Raw genomic sequence first — 20,121 nt, forward strand, 5'->3', positions numbered from 1 at the left:
TCTTTAGTAATACTGTAAATAGAAGCCTCATTAGAATTATACAGTTCACTACTCCTGGTTTTAAAAGGAAATTTTGTTTTTATTTATTATTATTATTATTTTTTTAAAGATTTATTTGTTTATTTGAGAGAGTGAGTGAGCGAGAGCACAAGCAGGGGGAGCGGTAGGCGGAGGGAGAGGGAGAAGCAGACTCTCTGCGGAGCTGGTAGCACGAGGCGGGGCTCGATCCCAGGACCCTGAGATCATGACCTGAACCGAAGGCAGACGCTTAACCAACTGAGCCACTCAGGTGCCCAGGAAATTTTGTTTTTAAATTAATTAAAATGGAAATACATGGGGCGGACAGTATAATTAGATGGCACATGGTAGTTTTGATTCTTACTCTCTGACTGTTGCTAGAGTTTTGGAATCAGTGTTACATAAACTTCCATTTTACTAAGTATAAATAACAATATTAAATGTTGTAGAAATAATAAACATAGGTCATAGATTTTATGATACGCTTGAATGTTTTTTTCTTTCTTTTTTCCTTTTTAGAACAGGAAGATAAAAAAATGAAATTCTCAGATACTTCCCCCATAACAAACCACTTCTCTCAGTCAAAACTGGAATCCCCAGGGAGAATGGAGTCTGATAGACCAGATGATTCTTCCAGCTGTACTGATATTCAAGAAGAAGCTTGCTCTTCATCAGATTCAGACTCATTCAATAGGTAAGAAACCTGTATTACCTGATTATTTTAAATTTCTATTTCCTGCGCATGCTAAGATAGGCAAAAATAATTAGAAAATAACTTTGAGGCCTGAGGCAGTTCATTGTTCTTCCACTTCAGTCTCCTCTTCTGCTTTGTAACTTGCACACGGATAGCAAGCAGGGAAGCATGTGGGAGAGTATTACAGTGGCCCTGGATATTTTTCCTGGAGTTGGAAAAGAGAGCATGATAGGCAGTGATGTTTTTGTCAAGACAGTGAGTGAAGAAGATAAAGACAGCCGTACTAGAAAATAGAAATGACCAGAAAGACAATGCATAGGAGAGTAAAACAAAAAAGAATAATTTAATTGAACAAGTAAGAACGGATGGGCTTTAAAAATGAGAGATTTGGAAGCGAGTGGTTTTTCCAAATGATTTTTTAAGATATTTTTAAGGGATGCCTGGGTGACTCAGTTGGTTAAGTGTGTGCCTTCAGCTCAGGTCATGATCCCAGGGTTTTGGGATCGAATCCCGCATTGGGCTACTTGATCAGCGGGGAAGCCTGCTTCTCCCTCTGCCTTCCGCTCTCCCTGCTTGTGCCCTGTCTCCCTCTCTCTCTCTGACAAATAAATAAAATCTAAAAAAAAAAAAAAAAGATTTTTGAAAGTTGACGTATTTTTAAAAGATGACATAGAGTTAAATCATATATATGTATACAATATATGTATATATATATGTATATGTATATAAATTTGTGTTCTGGCATTTCATTTTATATCATAAACCATTTGTACCCATGTTTCTACCTCATCTTTATAGCTGTTTTTTAGTGGGTGCAGCATTCTCTTCTAGTTCTGTACCATAAATGACCAGATTCTTCAGTTTCTGTTAGATATCTACATTTTTCCCAGTGTTCTATTTACACACCTAAAACTGTGGTAAAGCTCTCTCTATGTAGTCTTCTGTTTCTAATAAATCATTATTATTTTTTTATTTTTTATTTTTTAAAGCTTTTATTTATTTATTTGACAGAGAGAGACACAGCGAGAGAGGGAACACTAGCAGGGGGAGTGGGAGAGGGAGAAGCAGGCCTCCCGCTGAGCAGGGAGCCCGATGTGGGGCTCAATCTCAGGACCCTGGGATCATGACCTGAGCTCAAGGCAGTCGCTTAATGACTGAGCCACCCAGGCGCCCCTCTAATAAATTATTTTTAACACTATTTTGATAATGGTAGGTGTTGCTGCCTTCTGAGTGAATTATACCAATTTTAAATGCTACCATCAGCATGTGAATGTGTTTTAAAAATTATTTAGTCTTTGATATTTCTTCATTTAAAAAATTAACAGTGCTCTAGAATAATAGACTATGTCTAAACTGAAACATCAAATTAAGAAATTTTTTTTAAGAGGAGTATACCCCAAGACCCTCTGCTTTCCTAGGATTCTTGGGAAACTGTTACAAATTATTCAGGGTCGGGTATTAGGAGGGGAAAATCTCACCTCATCCCTAATGTTTTCAAGGTCAGTAACATATCTCAAGTTGGGTAAGTGACCTGCGTGTTGTCCCGTTTTGTCTGAGGGCATGATACTGCTGCCCGGTTTCTCTACATCAGCCTGTTCCTGCAAGTCCAGTAGGCAGTATCTATTTTTAAATACAAGTCGTGGAGGAATGCAAGGTAAAAATGGAGGAAAATCAGAGTTCAGGGGAGTAAGAGTTCATTTTTAACCATAGTCCCAGAATGCCTGCATGTCTGGGAATGCCAGGGTGAGTTTGAACTTGAAGTGGGAGAATGGGAGAAGTTGTAGGAGGAAATACATGGCAGCAGATGTGTATTTATGTATTTGGTGGTGAGAGGCTGGTTAGTAGGGTGAGTTTGACATCTTGGCATATAAACATAGAAAAATATCATATTTCAGATCTGTTGGAAAGATGAATTGAGGTAATAGATTTGAGAATCTTGATAACTGTGTTTATTCTACTTTTATAAAGATGAAATCAGTTACATTTCCTTCAGTAATGCTGCAAAAATTGGGACTCTGGCTGGACATTGCATCTCCTTCATTCTGAATCTTCAACTGTATCATAGAGTAAATCCCAAGGTTATCTTTTTTTCTTTTTTTTTTTCTTCCCTCCCTATTTCTGTTCTGAACTTTGCTTGAGAAAGCTCTGAGCCTGGGCTAATTAGTTCCATTCAAAATTCATTTAATCCGGCCTAAGCTGGGCGCTGACTGGTGAGGCATAGTCTTCTTAGTTACTCTCTGTTGCATTTCCCATGGCACCTCTTCCACACCAGTTGCCTGTGTGTTTCCTCACCGTCGATGGACGCCATGTCTGCAGTTCACCAAGGCCAGCTAGTCTGACCTGCCTCCAGCTCTTCTTTTCCCTTCTAAGGTTTTTTTGTAATTTCTGATCTCTTCTTTCCTGTTTAACATAACAGAAAGACGTATTTCTTAAGACGTTTCTTTTTTTTTTTTTAATTCTTATGTTAATCCCCATACACTACATCATTAGTTCCAGATGAAGTGTTCCATGATTCATTGTTTGTGCATAACACCCAGTGCTCCATGCAGAATGTGCCCTCCTCATACCCACCACCAGGCCAACCCATCCTCCCACCCCCCTCCCCTCTAGAACCCTGTTTGTTTTTCAGAGTCCATCGTCTCTCATGGTTCGTCTACCCCTCCGATTTCCCCCGCTTCATTCTTCCCCTCCCGCTACCTTCTTCTTCTTCTTTTTTTTCCTTAACATATATTGCATTATTTGTTTCAGAGGTACAGATCTGAGATTCAACAGTCTTGCACAATTCACAGCATCTTAAGACGTTTCTAAAAAATTTTTCCTGTCAATGAGAAAAAGACATTTCTTCAAAAAAATTATTTTTATTACATTTTTAATTCCAGTGTAGTTAACATACAGTGTTATATTAGTTTCAGGTGTACAGTATAGTATACAATTCTATACATTGCTTAGTGCTCGTCATGCTAAGTGTACTGTTAATCCTCTTCATCTGTTTCATTCCTCCCCGGCCTGCCTCCCTTCTTGTAACCATCGGTTTGTTCTCTATAGTTACGAGTCTGTATCTCAGTTTGTCTCTTTTTTTCCTTTGTTCATTTGTTTTGTTTCTTCAGTTCCATATAGGAGTGAAATCATATGGTATTTGTCTTTTTCTAACTGAGTTATTTCACTTAGCATCATACTGCATATTGTTGCAAATGGCAAGATTTCATTCTTCTTTATGGCTGAATAATATTCCATCACACACACACACACACACACACACCTTTTTTTTTTTTTTAATTTTTTTAAGGTTTTTATTATTTATTTATTTGACAGAGAGAGACACAGCGAGAGAGGGAACACAAGCAGGGGGAGTGGGAGAGGGAGAAGCAGATTCCCCGCCGAGCAGGGAGCCCAATGCGGGGCTCGATCCCAGGACCTGGGATCATGACCTGAGCCGAAGGTAGACGCTTAAGCTGAGCCCCCAGGCGCCCCAGGAGACATATTATTTCTTAAGATAAATTCATCTACCTCCTCTAAGACATTGCTTTGCCAGTCATCCCTTAGGTTTGTTCTTGGATGGCCCCTTTCAGCCTTCCTCTAATCTCTTTTTCTCTCATTCTTCCCACTAAGCAGGAAGTATTTTCTACTTCTGTGAATTCCTGTAACAGTGTATCTGAATTCCATAGCAGGTTATCTAAATCAAATCCTTTCTTGTATTTAGTTATTTGAGTATCTTTGTCATTCCTATAATTATCCATCAAAGTCCTTAAGAATTGAGTCTGTCACTCATTTTCAGAAAAATTTCCTGCCAACGGTTTACCACTAGTCTGCTACTACTAGACCTTCACTTAGTGAATGATTTATTGATTGTAAGACATAACATTTTCTGTTTTACATTTTAATGTCTGAAATTGTGATGTGTATTATAATCAATGGTGTCTTACAGTTGCTACCCACCAAGTTGTGGTCGTGATGTATTTACCAGTTTGTGAGCATCATGGCTCTTCAGACTGTCATTTCACTTGAGTTACATGCATTGTTAGCATTACATTGGTTTGTCATTTAAAATACCTTCCACAAAGTAATGAGAGAAAAAAAGAAAAATGTGTGAAGAAAGTGCAGCAGAGTGTAAGTTTGATGTTAGCAAGTTAATATTCATCATTGGATGAATGCTGCAATTCCATTCTTGAAAAACAGTCAAGTGATTTACAGGACATAGGAAAGATACCCACAAGTCTGAAGACTTGTTATAATTTTGTTAATGAACTATGTGCAAAGGATTTTCTGTTACATGACCAACTGAATGCAGGAGAAATGTTTAAATCCCTTGGAATAAATAGAAGAAATTTCAAAGTAATAACAGGATGACTGATTCACATGTTGCAAAAGACTGTTGTTAGTGTGTCCCACATCAATTTGTCAGACCCTTCTTGATGTCTTTGAAAAGAAGCTGCTTCTAGTCACGTGCAATGTGATTGAGGAAAGAGACAAATTTAGGAAATGAATTTACAGAGTGGATGTCAGTGCCTTAGATGAAATTCCTGGAGACAGTAGTCAAGTATTTTTGAGAAATGCTGTATCTCTGGTGCTGTTGGTAACTTTGTGAGGGAAAACTCAGACTTCATAGATAGTGAGTCAGAAAATGATGAAGAAGAGTCGGGCTCTAAATCTGAAGACGTTTTGGGAATACTTTAACCAGTTTATGTCAGTTCTTTTTTTTATATATGTACAACAGTGGTATAAAATAAAAACGTAGGTCTACATACAATTATAGAACTCTCTGGATACGTAAATTTAAAATTCTAAGTGAAAAGGAAGTCTTTTTTTAAAAGATTTATTTGTTTATTGAGAGAGAGATAGTGGGGGAGGGGCAGAGGAAGAGACTCTTAAAGCAGACTCCCTGCTGAGCGCAGAGCCCGATGTGGGCCTCTATCTCATGACCCATGAGATCATGACCTGAGCTGAAACCAAGAGTCAGTCACTTAACCGACTGAGCTACCCAGGTGCCCCAGGAAGTCTTATATCATAGTTGACTTGACCTCAGTTTTTTCTAAGTGACATAAAATAATGGTTCATCTGCCATCAGTGTTGTCTTAGGTATTTGTTTGTTTTAAGATTTTATTTATTTATTTGACAGAGAGAGAGATAGCTAGAGAGGGAACACAAGCAGGGGGAGCGGGAGAAGGAGAAGCAGGCTCCCCACAGAGCAGGGAGCCTGATGTGGGGCTTGATCCTGGGACCCTGGGGGATCACGACCTGAGCCGAAGGCAGACACTTAAAGACTGAGCCACCCAGGCACCCCTGTCTTAGGTTTTTGAAAGGAGTATCTGAGTATGAATAAGGTCTCTGACTCACTTCAAATACAATTTCATCACCTAGTTGGAAACTTAAAAAGAATGTCATAATACTGGTTGGTGGTAACCTGGCAGAAGACTGTCATGAAGTATAGTGATCCACTGGTTAATTCCAGTGTTATTTAGTGATTACAGAACCTAAATAGACAAAAGAGATACCCAGTCGATTGAGGTAATTAGCACCATAATAATTAGGAAAAGAATTCAAAGGGAAAAGGGTATCCATCACAACTAAATGCTTTTAGTAGACTCTTAGCATATTAGAGGTAAGTCATCTTTATTTATTTATTTATTTACTTACTGAGGTATGATGGAAGGTTAGTACCCTTATTGAGATCTTTTCCAACCCTAAAATTCCATAATCCTGTTATTTTTGATGAGTGTAATAGTTGGTAAGTTACCTGTGTTCTTTTACCCCTTGTTCATTTCAGATCATGAGTCAACCTTCTAGAGTTATGGTTATTCCTCATATATTAAAGCATTTCTGTCTTTATCCCTTTCATTTTTACAAAAATTTTCTCATTTTCTTTTTATGATAGTTTTGTTGCTTTCATTGTAAAACCCCAAATTTTCAAAACCTCTTTAAATTAGATGTTATGCATGTATGTTGTGAAGAATAGAAAATTTAGGTAAACAAAAAGAATAAAATTCCTGAATTTTATCAACCAGAAATAATTTCATGTTAACATTTACATGTGTAGATCCTTCTAAAGATAGAGGTATGGACAGATGGATAGATAGGTGAACATTTTTAAAACAAAAGGATCATAGTATTTTATAATTTTTTGTGATTTTTTTACTCTTTTTTTTTTAAAGAGAAAAAGTCACACTATTTTAGGTCTAATGTGAGTACAAATATATTGTGAATATTTCTGAACTCATGCAGTCATGCTTTAATACAGAGTATAGATCTTACTAGATTGTTGAATAAAGATATTAGTTTTCTTTGTATTAGAACAATATTCAGACTTACATAATATGGCAGACTGACAACTAAGATGTTATTTTAAGACCCAGTAGGTATATCCAATCCAGATAATTATTAGAATGAAACTGTTTTGTTGCTAACTTGATTCTTAACTCTTAAGTAAGTACTTTTTTTAGAATTTGAATTATGAATGCTGTATTGATTCTCTGTTGCCAACCTGAAGACAGATGATAAGCAAATTGATTAGAATTTTATATTTTTGTACAACTTCTTGCTAGATGATTTCTGGGAGTTCAAGAGACTTGTCCAGATTTCTCTAAATTAACTTATTGTTCTTCTTAATGAAAAAAAGAGAGCTTTTGTTCCCTGAGTTTTTGGCAAGCAGAAAAAAATACATTTTTATTGAATGCTACATTATAAGAAAAGATGCTTTTGATTATGATCCTTTAGAGGAAGCTTTATCTTCATGTAGAGATGAATAGTAGTCATACTTTTATTTAGAAGAATCTTCAGATGATTATTTTAAAAATACGTATTTGTGCACTTTAGCTGTAGGCAAAAGAACTTATAAAGAGACATTGTGTTTTGGCCTAACTAAGAAATTTGAACAAGGTCTATAGATTAGATAATATTAACTATGTCAGTATTTAATTTCCTGATTTTGATCATTTCATCGTGGTCATATAAGTGAATGTGGTTGTTCTGAAGAAGTGCACACTGAGGGGCTTAAAGGGGCATGATGGCTCCAACGTACTTTCAGTGGTTAAAAAAATAACAGTATGTGTGTGAGCACACATGTGCACACATACAGAGTCACTTTTTGTAGCTTTGAAATTATTAAAATTAAAAAATATATTGAGAAGTCATTGTCCATAATCAAAGAAGTTTGTTTATACTAGGAAATTTTCTAAAGGAAAGATTTATACTTATGATTTATTGACCAAGAAAAGTGGTAGCCAGTGTTCTACATAGGGTGGTGAGTATGGTCTTAACGTAACTCAGTCAGTTTGGGACCAGCCCAGCTAGGTTATCTCTGCTTTGGCATGTTAGAGATCTTGGACTAATGAAGTGGCGACTGGGATTTCAGTACTTACAAAGACCAACTAATTTCATCACTTGGCAACCTACGTGAACCTTCTTGCAGATTCTAGGTGTTGGTCATAAAAGAATCTGAGTCAGATAAGGTGTGAATGATACATTTTAACTTTTCACAATTTCTGGCGGAAACAGTTACCTCTTCTCTGATGGTAAATTAGCAGTAATTTTGTAGGAAGTCCAACACAGACATAGGCACAGAACACCGGGCTCTTTGACTGAAAGGCTTAAATTAACCATTGGCCATGTATTTGATATATTTTGGTGCAGCTTTTCTTCACTTCTCAGCCATTTTTGGAAGAGCTGTCTGTCCAGAATTCTTGAGAGCAAGAGAACAATAACAAAAACACGAGAAAGTGTGAAGAAATCTTGATTACTATTTGTTGGAAAATTTAAGGAGTAAAATTCAGCCTTTCCTAAGTTCTGAGTAAATTGAAGAATGATGGCACAATCTTAAGAGAAAAGGTGCTATTGTGACATTCATCTAAGGAATGTTGAATACTGGCATCATCAGCCTGTTGATAAGACCAAGTCGAGTTTATGACTTACTGAAGGAAACGGGAAACACTACCTCTGTCATCGATCAGAGTGGTCTGTTCTAGCCAGAAGGTCGAAGTTGAGATGTGTGTTGAGATTTCGAAGTTTGGTTTCAGACAGGTCTTTCCATGTGGGTCTTGGTTAGGATTGGGTAAACCTACGTTGAGAATTGGTGAATACAGCAATATGAGGATTTCAAGAGGTAAGGGGTGCAAAGAATCCTGGGGTTATCATGCTTTCTATTGAAAAGCTGGTGGGGTCTTTTAAGTTTTTGGACTCAACGATAAAGTTTTTCACAACTTTTTTATGTTCCTAGGCAAGAGTCTCCTGGAATAGTAAAGTATATTGGTGAAGCCTTATTAATATGGGCAGTAAGGTGTGTGATTTTGACAAATGTTATTTGAGTACTAAGAGTGTTGCATGTATTATATCATTTAGCCTACAGGCAAACCCATTGTAAAGATGTGGAAACTAAAGGTTAAAGGAGTTAAATAAGTTGCTTCGGGTGGTACGTATTTTATGTGGCAATATCAGGATTTGAATCCAGGTACAGTTTACCTCAGAATCCAAGTTCTCCTGACTGATAATGCTGCTGTGACCAAGCTTGCTTGCTCTTAACATTCTTTAAAGAGTAGAAATACACAGATATTGAAATGGTTAGATTTCCTGAGAAGACCCTGAGACAAGAATTTGAGGGAAGCAGTTAATTTGGAAGGTGAAGGAACCACTATAGGGGTGGGCACATGAGACAGGAAAGGGAAGACAGTATTGAAGGGGGCATGTTATCAAACCGGATACCACCATGAGCAGCTGGAGTTTTATTAAAACTCCTTGGAACTAGGAGCTGGTTTAAAACACTCACCTGGGTTAACCCAGGCAAAGGGTAAGGGAGTCAGTTACTTGACTGGGGGCTGCTCTCTGCTGCCTGCATCCTCCCATGCTGGTGACAGCAGCCTCCAACAGGGGGAGTACAATCCAACAAAGGCCCTGACAGTTGCAAGCCAAGCCTGGGACACTGAAGGGATAAGGAGAGGTAAAGGGATCAGGGCAGGGTACCAATGGGATCTGCCAAAGCAGTGATTCCAACTGAAGATAGGAAAATGGTTCGGTTTTATGTATGCTTTATCAATACAGATGGGAGTGCTCTAGGTTTTTGCCTAGATCTCTAGTCCAAAAGAGTGTAGGAATGTCTGTAGGCATTCCAGAGCTAACTATGCCTCTGCACGTCTGTTTGCCAAGCACACTTGCCCACTGCTGCCAGGAGTGGAAGAGATAAGGATGTCTGGGGGCTATTGAAGAAGTAATAGACAAGGAAATGTTAGGGGGAGAAAGGGACATTATCTAGAAAGCTCTGAGACAAGTGAGTCCACAAACTGATGGGAGAAAATGTGCTTGTTGATGAGAAACAATTTACTTTTTCATCTTGTGTGATAATAAACCGAAGTATGAAATAATCTCTCATCATACTAAAGTTTACCAACATACTGAATAAAAATCTCTTGGCCGTAGGCAGAAAACCATAAGCACAGAACTGGGAGTTCTTTGATTGTCAGGCATATTTCCTTATTATCCGCTTTGTTTCTCCTTAATAGAGATAACTGTACTGTTAATGGGCCTTGTGTATATGGACATCCTCTCCCACTTCTGAAGTTACTCTGCTGGCTCTAGGACAATAGGCCTGCTGGTCTTTTTTAGGAAGGTCTTTTGGAGTACTTTACTAATAAGTGACAATATTGTGTGACTTTGAACCCTCCTTGGACATTAAAAAAAAATCTAACCTCGGCACATCTAATGGTAATCATTTTTAAATGTTTTTTACACACAGTTGCTTATTTATGTTTAAGACATACAAAGTGGTATTTTGAAGTGTACTTACCTATACTATTTGATTTGCATTGATGTATGGATCTTAAGTACTTCTCTAACATATATATGTTGAAGTTTCTCCCTGACTTATTTCAGAAGACTTTTATTGGTAGTTGAGCATAATTTTTTTTTTCTGTCATGTTAGCTATGTGTCCTTCTCTTAAAATGGGTGGCAAATGGGAGCCACATCGTTGGAGACAAGCAAGGCTAAAGCTTCCAGTGTGGTACAGGTTGAACTCATGGCTAGTTTACTATAAACTCAGAGGGATACATATAGAGCTATTTATAGATCTGTGTAAGGAAGTGAGCTAATATACAAACATGTATTTCCTTGCCCTGTCGGCTGCCAGGGCCAAGAAGCAAGCTCACTGCAGTTGGAATCAGCACACCTAGTGCCCTGATCTTGGTTTCTCATAACATTCCCCAGAAGAAGGAATTACTGCTTCTTGGAGAAATAGCTGATTCCAGGGCTGGGGCAGGAAGCAAGACAATGCTGGAGAAGTGTTAGAAAAAGAGAGAGAGAGAAAGAGAAAAATAGAGGGAGAGGGAAGGAGGAAGGTGTGGGGAGGGGGTAAGGAGGGGTGAAAGAGAAGAGAAAGGAAGGGAAAAGAAGAGAAAAAAACCTGACAGCCACTACCTCAACCAGGAGATCAAGGTCATCATCCACAGTGATGTTATGTTGATGGCATGTACTCTTGATATGATGTGGTGGGAATGACACTTTATCTCTGTGGTCTTCCTCCCCCAAACTCAATAATCTCAGTCAAATTGTGAGAAAAACATCAGACAAACTCCAGCTGAAGGTCTACAAAATACCTGACCAGCACTCCTCAAACTGTCAGGGTCATCAAACACAAGGAAAATCTGAGAAACTGTCAGTCTAGAGGAGCCTAAGGAGACCTGATGACTAAATGGAATGTGGTGTCCTGGATAGGGTCCTGGAACAACAACAAAAAAGACATTGGTTAGAGATGAAAGAGATATAATTCAAGTGTGAGACTTCAGTTAATAATAATGTATTAATATTGCTTCCTTGGTTGTAACTAATGAATCAGACTAGTGTAAGCTGTTAACAGTAGAAGAAATTGAAATGTGGGAACGTTTTGTACTATCTTTACAACTTTTCTGTAAATATAAAACTATTCTAAAATAAAAAGTTTATTTTAAAAAAGTAATTAGGACATCAAATTGGACACTTTCTGGGTTGTAGTAAGATTAGTTATTGAACTATTCCTTTTTTCCTTTCATTTAACATTATTTGTTACATTTAGTCATATAAATTAATAAAATCCTGTTTTAATGCATTATATAAAGGTATTATTTTGTGCTGTGTTAAAATTTAATCCATAAATGTGGCCTGAGGGAAGAATTCTACTTTCCTCTCCATTTTTTTAAGTCAGTTTTGCTTTCTTGTACTAATACTTTTATTCAGTAGAATGATTTCCCCTCCAAGGATGTAGCCCAGCCTTCGCGTTTCCTCATAAGAAAAGACATGCACAGTTTACAATAGCCTCATCCTCTTCAGTTACCATAGTTTTATTAGTGAACATATACTTGTAAAAGTGAGTTCAGTAGTGATCCTCCAAGAACAATGTGAAAGGACAAATACTTTTATCTTTTCTCCAGTACTCATTGCCAAAGGATATTTGCTGTTCAATAATAAGGTTTTCTTTTACTCTCAGGCAGTTCATGTTAGCCCCTTTTGCAAGGAGTTTTTTATTATGCATTTTTGTTGGGTAATCTGAGGAGCTTCTTTAGAGTAACTTTGTTGTTGTTTTATAATAAGTTCTTGATTTTTTGGCCTTCTGAGTCAATCCAGGTGGCAGATATTTTCATTTGTTTTTACCAAATTCATGAACTGCCATGATACAGAGATCCTCTGTAAAATTACTTTGAGCCCTTTAATTTCCTATATCAGGAGTTTTTAAATTATTATTACTTGTGTATCTAAAATGCTTACAGAAACTGGCAATTCCTCCCAGGTTCCATACTTACCAAGTGATACCTTCATTGTCATAGCTTGGAGCAGTGTCTGATCATCACCCAAGGTTTTGGTACTATGACTGTAACATTGAGAGTTTTGGTTGGCATGACAAGGTAATACTTGCATAAAGCTGACATTTTTAAAGTGTTGTTTTCCTTTTTTAGTTTTCAGACATTTCATAAACTACATATGAATTTTTGTTCCATATGCTTCTGAATATATTTAGCTTGATATGTAAAACTGAGATACATTCTTGACTGGTTCAGAATTCAGTTTTTCATTAAAAAAAAAAAAGGAGTATCTGATAGTGTATTTTTCAGAATGCTTTGAGAAGAGCAAGTATGAGACCTTGAAGGAACTACCACTTTCTTCTAAATGTTAGTAGGCATGCAATCACTATTTTGGATTAACTCTCCCAGACCCCCGACTATGGACAGCCAAGTAAGAGTTTTCTGTAGTTAAAAACACACAAAAAAAATTGAAAATCAGAGCCCTGTTCTGGTGAATGAATTTGGATGGAACAGAAGTATATAATTTATATATCATGCTATTGGAATTTTGTATTTTTAGTCTGTTGATCTAGTTTATAATTTGTTAGTCTCGGAAGTTAAAATCAGAGCTTTTCCCCCCCGCCTTCTCATTTCATACTACCTTTGCTTTTAAATCAGAGGAACAGATATATGAGGTCTCCTTGGAGACCTTCAGAACCTGGGGAAAAGACACATTAGGGTAGAATACAAACATTTTCAAGTTTGAAGGTAACACAAGAAGTCACTAAATATAGTAACTTCATACCACAGGTAAGGAAATGGAGGCCTGGACAGGTTAGGGGACTTACCCAAAGTCAGTGGATAAAGTGGAAGCCAGTAATTCTCAGCCCAGGTTTTTCCCCGATGACAACGCTAGTTGCAGCAGGACTTTTGTCTTAGGCACCATTGCTTCCTTTGCTACTAGCATTTTAATGGAATTGTTCAAAATATCAGTTAGATATAGAATAATCATATGTTCTGATTTCCCTGTGATGGGCTGGTTTCCATTTCTCGTCCTGGCGTCATTATTAATAGCACACTATAGTACTCTCCAGAGTGTCTGGGTTTAGATGATAGATTGTACGGTTGCCTTGTTAGGACCTGCAGTGTTAATTTGCACATGTTCTCTGTTCTCTTTATTCCCACACAAACAGTCACAAAATTTAAAATTGCTGATTTCGCTTCCTCCTTTGATTTTACCACATGAGTAGTGCACATTGTTCTTGTATCTCAAAGAGATTTGAGTGTTAAAGCGTAACAGGCCTCAAGTGCAGAAGCCTTTTTGTAAAGGCAATTCTACAGAAGTCAATTATAGAAGCCTTTAATATTGCATTAATGTGTGCTGTAGTAGGCTTCTCTTGTCCTAGTAAGCACATTTTATTAGAGCCATTTAGAATGTGTTATTGGAGTATGGGTAATAGTACAAATACAAAATTAAGAGTATGTATCAGAACATTAAAATTTGGTGTAAGTACAGTTTTGGAGGGATAATTCTTATGCAGTAGATCATTTAGTGAAGCACTTCATTTTATTGGGAACTGAGTCACAGGAGGTTCAGTGTCCACTGCCTAGAATCCAGCAATATAAGGTAGTTTTCAAATTCTTCTCCTCCTCCTATCATGAGACTGGAGTTTTATGGCCTGAACTTTGACTTAATATTGAATTTTCGTGATTGGTATTGGCCAGGCTTCCCACATTTGCACAGTTGAATGTGCCTTCTCAGGGTGGACGGGTGGATAGATGATGTAGAAGTTGGCCTGGCTCTGCAGAAGACATGCTAGTCTCATTATGAGCTTCATATCCAGCCCCTTGGTCCCTGTTATCAAAGAAATTTATAATGAGATGAAAGCTTCTTAAGTTTAGAGGAAATTTTCATGTTTGCATTGTTGCTTGTCTTTTAGTTTATTTCTCTTTATGGAGCTAAATTTCATAACCTGTTACCATGACCTTGTTATCTTTCAGTATTTTATTTGTATCAGTCATTATACTGCTGACAATGTAAAGAATCAAAACAAAATGAAGCATCATGATTTTGCCCCCCTGCCATTTAACTTGAGAGTTTGATTCAGTATCTAGTTGTAGCAGTGAAAATTTTGCTAATTAAAAAAATTTTCCCCTACATTAGACTCTCAGAGTTGATGTCTTCTTTTGTTTCTTAAGTTTGTAAGTAAAACATAAGCATACATGTTTAATTGTATTTTGAAATTGAATTTTTCCAGACAGCCAAGAGGATTCCAACATTTGGAATTAACCTAATGTCCTTTTATTTCTCTCTCTTTTTTTTTAAGATTTTATTTATTTGTGTGAGAAAGAATGAGAGACAGAGAGCATGAGAGGGAGGAGGGTCAGAGGGAGAAGCAGACTCCCTGCTGAGTAAGGAGCCTGATGTGGGACTCGATCCCGGGACTCCAGGATCATGACCTGAGCTGAAAGCAGTTGCTTAACCAACTGAGCCACCCAGGTGCCCCTTGTTTGGTTTTTCATAAAGAAACACCAGAAGAATAAACAGACTAATAAGTGATTACATTTTGGAGACAAGGGGGGAATGGGTTGGCAGGGGAGTGAGGAGAGTGTGAGACTTCTCAGTGTGCATCTTTTTATGTCATTTTGATTTTGAACCCTGTAAATATCTTAATCTACTTTAAACAGAAAAGAGGCTGTACTCTTTAAAATAAAGTTTTGGGGACACCTGGGTGGCTCAGTCAGTTAAGCGTCTGCCAAAGGCAGTCATGATCCCAGGGTCCTGAGATCGAGTCCTGCGTTGGGCTCCCTGCTCAGCGGGGAGTCTGCTTCTCTTTCTCTCTCTGCCTGCCACTCCTCCTGCTTGTGCTCTCTCTCTCTCTGTCAAATAAATAAATAAAATCTTAAAATAAATAAAGTTTTGGAAATCATTGTTATCTTCAATGTTATAAATTGGTTAATGAAGTTTGATGATGCAGGCAGTAATGTAAGACAAAGATATTAATAAGATTTTATAATTTAGGGGACATTGGGATTATTGGAAAAATTGCTAAATAAGTTTATGTTTCTGGTCAAGAGAAAACAGTATCTAAAGAAAACATCGAGGTAAACAATAAGTTATGTTACTATAATTCAGTGATACCTTGTAGTTTTAAAAATTCATGGTTGCTTTTGGAAAGTTGACATTACATTTGGTTTTTTAACTTTTAAGAATGTGACATTTATTGAATTTAATGTTGCCACAAAATCTTTTTCTACTAATATACATTACTGCTTGTACTTTATTGTAGCATTTTTTTCTGGGAACATTTATAAACTTCAAAATACCTCTGAAAGCTAAATGGTTCACCGTGTTTCAGGTGGTGATTTTTATTTGTTGAAATTTTTAGAGAAATGTGGGGACATAGAATAGTTCTGTCACATCTTTTGTGTTTTCAGAAGAGCTTAAACTAGGTGATAAATGAGCTTACTGTCCTTCGGATGAATGCAACATTGTTCTGCGGGGGAACGTATCCTCACCTAAGATATTATGACATCAAGTCCTTGAAATATATGTGTGTCTGTGAGATCCCCATACCTAGCAGGCAGGCGTTTTTGTTTGTGGAAGTTCATCTCAGTCATGGTTTTCTGACTCTAGAATGGTCCCCGGCATGTGGCCGGTTGTTGGATCAATTTTCCTGGGCTTCACTTGGCCTGTTGATAAAATGGAAGGATAGTTTCTTGTCGGGTTAACCTCCCTGGGTGATTCTAAAAAACAAATGAGATGATTATATGTTGTGAATGCTTTGTAAATTGAACATAACCTTAGTTTTAGGTACGGTTTGCTTCATCTCTTCTTAAGGATTTACCATGTTTTACTTGATAAAAAATTCTTATTCTTGTATCTGAAGCTAGCTTCCTTTTATATTTTTCTAGATGTAATGGAGAGCAGTGAAACTCTTAGCTCTGCTTTGTCCATGAGCCTTGTTGATGGTTGTCTGATAAACCTTATTGATGAGTGTATAGGAGGAAGTAGTATTTTTTAACTCTTGTAGATTAATAGCATTTTTCATTCTGCAACTATTTGAAGTAGCACAGTGTGGTAAAAAGAAGATGAGCTTTGCATTCATATCCCTGTTTTTTTTTTTAATTAATTAATTAATTTAATTAATTAATTTTTAATTAATGTCTCTGATCCTTTGTCCATCTGTGGAGATAAAACCTAGGCTGCTTATATGCATTAAAGCTAATGCACATTTGGTGAATTATTACAGTGGTTTGTAGAAGTAGTTGCTCAAAAAATGTTTTTTTTTTTGTCATGGTCAACATTGAATGATTTCTTGTTTGAACATAGGATGTTTACTGTTCTAACATTTTACTGTTAGCCTGCTGCTAACATAGTAGGCATATAAGCTGCTACTTACCCCGTAGAATAAGAACAAATTACTAAAAAGAAGGGTTTGAGGAAGGATTCATGGGAGCCGGCAGCATTTAGTTAAATACCATTGTCTGGTGGCACTGTGTGCTCTCCATCAGTCCTCCAGTGGTCTATACTTAAGGAGTTTTTGGGTTTGATATACTCAAGCACTCTCAGGTTAATGCCATAATTATGAGAAGAGTTGGGCTTGTGGGGGAGGGTGGTGGAATAACTATTAGATAATAGAAAACTCCCACTTATAAGTAATCTTTAATCCACAGGATTTTTTATAGCAGATGCTGCATTTTTTCTGCCCCACGGTACCTTGTGTACCTGCCATGCTGAATAAATAACAAGTTCTGATGAATTTGCACTCTGGTGTCATAGAAACAGTGGAAATCAGAGATTAAAATAGAGCACATAGTGATCAGGGTTCCTAGCGCAAATGGAAGCATAGTGCTGAGGCAGTTATTCATGTAATTCAGACCCAGATTGGTTATATGAAAATGGAAGCATTACTTATTGAACACTTACTATGTGCTAAGCTCTATGCTAACCATTCTGTATGTTATATTGATTAATCTTTAAAATATCCCCATGAACTGCATGTGTTACCATCCTGACCTTACCCGTGAGAATATTAAGACTTGGAAAGACTAAGTAATTGCCCAGTATTACATATTAAGCGACAGAAACAGCCCTGAAACTCAACTCTCTTTGACGCTAAAATCTGTAATTTCTTATCCTCTGGGTAGTCTTATCAGTCATACCATTGTGAGAGGTGTTAGGCATCTTTTCAGCTTTCGTGGTAAAATCTTGACTAGTAAGATGAAATAAGATACTGCAAAAGAAATATGCAAAAAGTGTTTTCCTTTGCCTGTTAAAATGTTGTGCTACTGCTTTTGGTGAGAGAATAACAAGAGTAAAACATTATAGAAAGACCAATTAGGCCCAAGCCCAACAAACCAAAAACAGTTTAGCTTACACTTCTGAAAGTTTGAGCTGAAAATAAAGGTTAAATGGTATGAAAATTAAGTGTGGGTGTTCTAAATAGATCTACTAGAATCTTCCTGAACAGAGGTTGGGAATTCCATAGAATTCAAGATTAATATTTTTGTCCGTGAGTCCTTCTCATGTGTATTTAATCTATAGAATAATTTCTGCTCTAGCCTGGACTAATGGTAACATCAGAGAGCACAGTTTAAACACCCTTATATAGAGAGCTGTGACTTTCATGTACCTGACCTCATATTCATCCAGCTTCTTAAAACATGGTCTTCCAGAATGTTCAAACCCAAATAACAGAGGAGCTCAAATTTACTCTGACAAAGTTCTTGTCTGAGAATGAAAAGCTATAGCTGTGTAGGCTCGTACATGTTCTGACCCCGTGTATACCAGAGTGAGCAATTTATTTTCTCCTGTGGAGGATTTTTTAGATGTCTTGAAAGTATATGAAAGCAATTTTTGATCTCCAAGGCATAGTAAAATGACTAAGACTTCAAAAATATTAATTACTTCTATCCACAAGGAAGAGCTCCGTTGGTGTTATTTTTAGTAATACTGACTGTTGTGCCCAGTTGTCTGTTTGTAAAATCCCTTTTGTGAAACTGTATGTATAATTTTGGGAAGGCGGTTTTTAACTAGAATATGGTGAATGCATTACTTTGAAAAGGAACCAACGAGTCTCTCTGCAGTTTTAATTGTACTAGCGTCAACTCTTAGTTGTTTTTTGGGGGCAGGGGGTGAGGGACAGAGGAAGAGGGAGAGAGAGAATCTTAAGCAGGCGCCACACCCGGCACGGAAGCTGATCTGGGGCTTGATCTCATAACTCTGAGATCATGACCTTAGCTGAAATCAAGAATATGAGGCTCAACTGACTGAGCCATCCAGGCACCCCAACTTTCAGTTTCTTAGTGGTGACTAGAATCGGAGTAGCAGATATAGCAGATAATCCTGAAACATCACTGTAGGTAAAGTTCAGACCTTCCAAAGTGTATGTCAGTCAGGTCAGTGACTAAGCTGGGGTGGAAGGGAAGGTGGCGAGAACTGAGGAAGTCGGGAACTGGGTAGCATGTCTGGTCAGGGGTATTGAAGTCACAGAGCAAGAGGAGATTGCAGACCATTTTTGAGAAGTGTTTTTTGTGAACCTCCTCTACCATCTGTTTTCACTGAGGTAGTGTAGCAAAAACTGCTTAGGTTTATGTCACTAATGTACCGCAAATATTTTCCTTTAACAAATCAGTGATTTCTACTGGTGATTTGAAAGCCCCTAGGTAAACTGACCACAAGACTACTAGGTTAGTTGACAGGCCTAGCTATCTCCTGCTTACTTAGCTAGAACAGGAGGGATGCTTTGTAACCTTCCTGTTTAAAAAAAAAAAAAAAATTGTATGTGTGTGTTGGGGGTGTTGGCAAAAAGCACACTTTATTTCTTCTAGCCCTGTGACACCTACCAGGACCCAGAGCTGCATGACCACCCTTTAACCCCCATTCCCTTAGCTCATGGGTTCTTGATAGGAGCTCCCTAGTGGATGGAACTTGGTTCTTGGCAGCGAGGAGGCTGGATGACCAAAACACACACACACACACATAAACAAAAAACCAACCTATTCTGTGTATAAAGCATATATATACACAGACACATATAATATATAAACAGGTACACATTATATTTCAGTATTAAAATCTCATGGAGGGCGCCTGGGTGGCTCAGTTGGTTAAGCGGCTGCCTTCGGCTCAGGTCATGATCCTGGAGTCCCGGGATCGAGTCCCGCATCAGGCTCCCTGCTCAGCAGGGAGTCTTCTTCTCCCTCTGACCCTCCCCCCTCTCATGTGCTCTCTCTCTCTCTCTCTCAAATAAATGAATAAATAAAATCTTTAAAAAAAAAAAATCTCATGGAAGGGCGATTATGAAAAAAGAAAAAGTCTAAAAAACTCCTTAGGTGGGGAACGATAAGGAAAAGGGTTGAGAAACACTGCCTTAGCTCTGTCCAGGTAAAGAAGAGTGGGTGATGGTATCAGACAGGAGAGAGAAGAGAAAAAAAAAGCTACATTAAAACAACTTCAGTTTTGGGGCGCCTGGGAGGCTCAGCTATTAAGCGTCTGCCTTCGGTTCAGGTCATAATCCCAGAGTCCCAAGATCGAGTCCTGGGTCGGGCTCCCTGCTTGGCGGGGAGCCTGCTTCTCCCTCTGACCGCCCCCCTGCCCCCCGCCCCATGCTCTCTCTCTTTCAAATAAATAAAATCTAAAAAAAAAAAAAAGAATTCTCTTTAGACATAAT

The 20,121-nt window shown here is 37.8% G+C and overlaps 1 protein-coding gene across 1 annotated transcript in view; it reads left to right on the forward strand.

Moving 5' to 3' along the window:
* Positions 1-20,121, forward strand: part of RAD18 (RAD18 E3 ubiquitin protein ligase) — a 108,261-nt gene that overhangs the window by 75,486 nt on the left and 12,654 nt on the right. Inside the window, exon 11 of the mRNA XM_034996916.1 lies at positions 538-712. Coding sequence (XP_034852807.1) covers positions 538-712 — 175 coding nt within the window. The remainder of the gene's footprint in view (positions 1-537; positions 713-20,121) is intronic.

Source organism: Mirounga leonina, unplaced genomic scaffold, assembly GCF_011800145.1.
Source record: "Mirounga leonina isolate KUSES-001 unplaced genomic scaffold, KU_Mleo_1.0 Mir_94, whole genome shotgun sequence".
Classification (NCBI taxonomy): Eukaryota; Metazoa; Chordata; class Mammalia; order Carnivora; family Phocidae; genus Mirounga; species Mirounga leonina.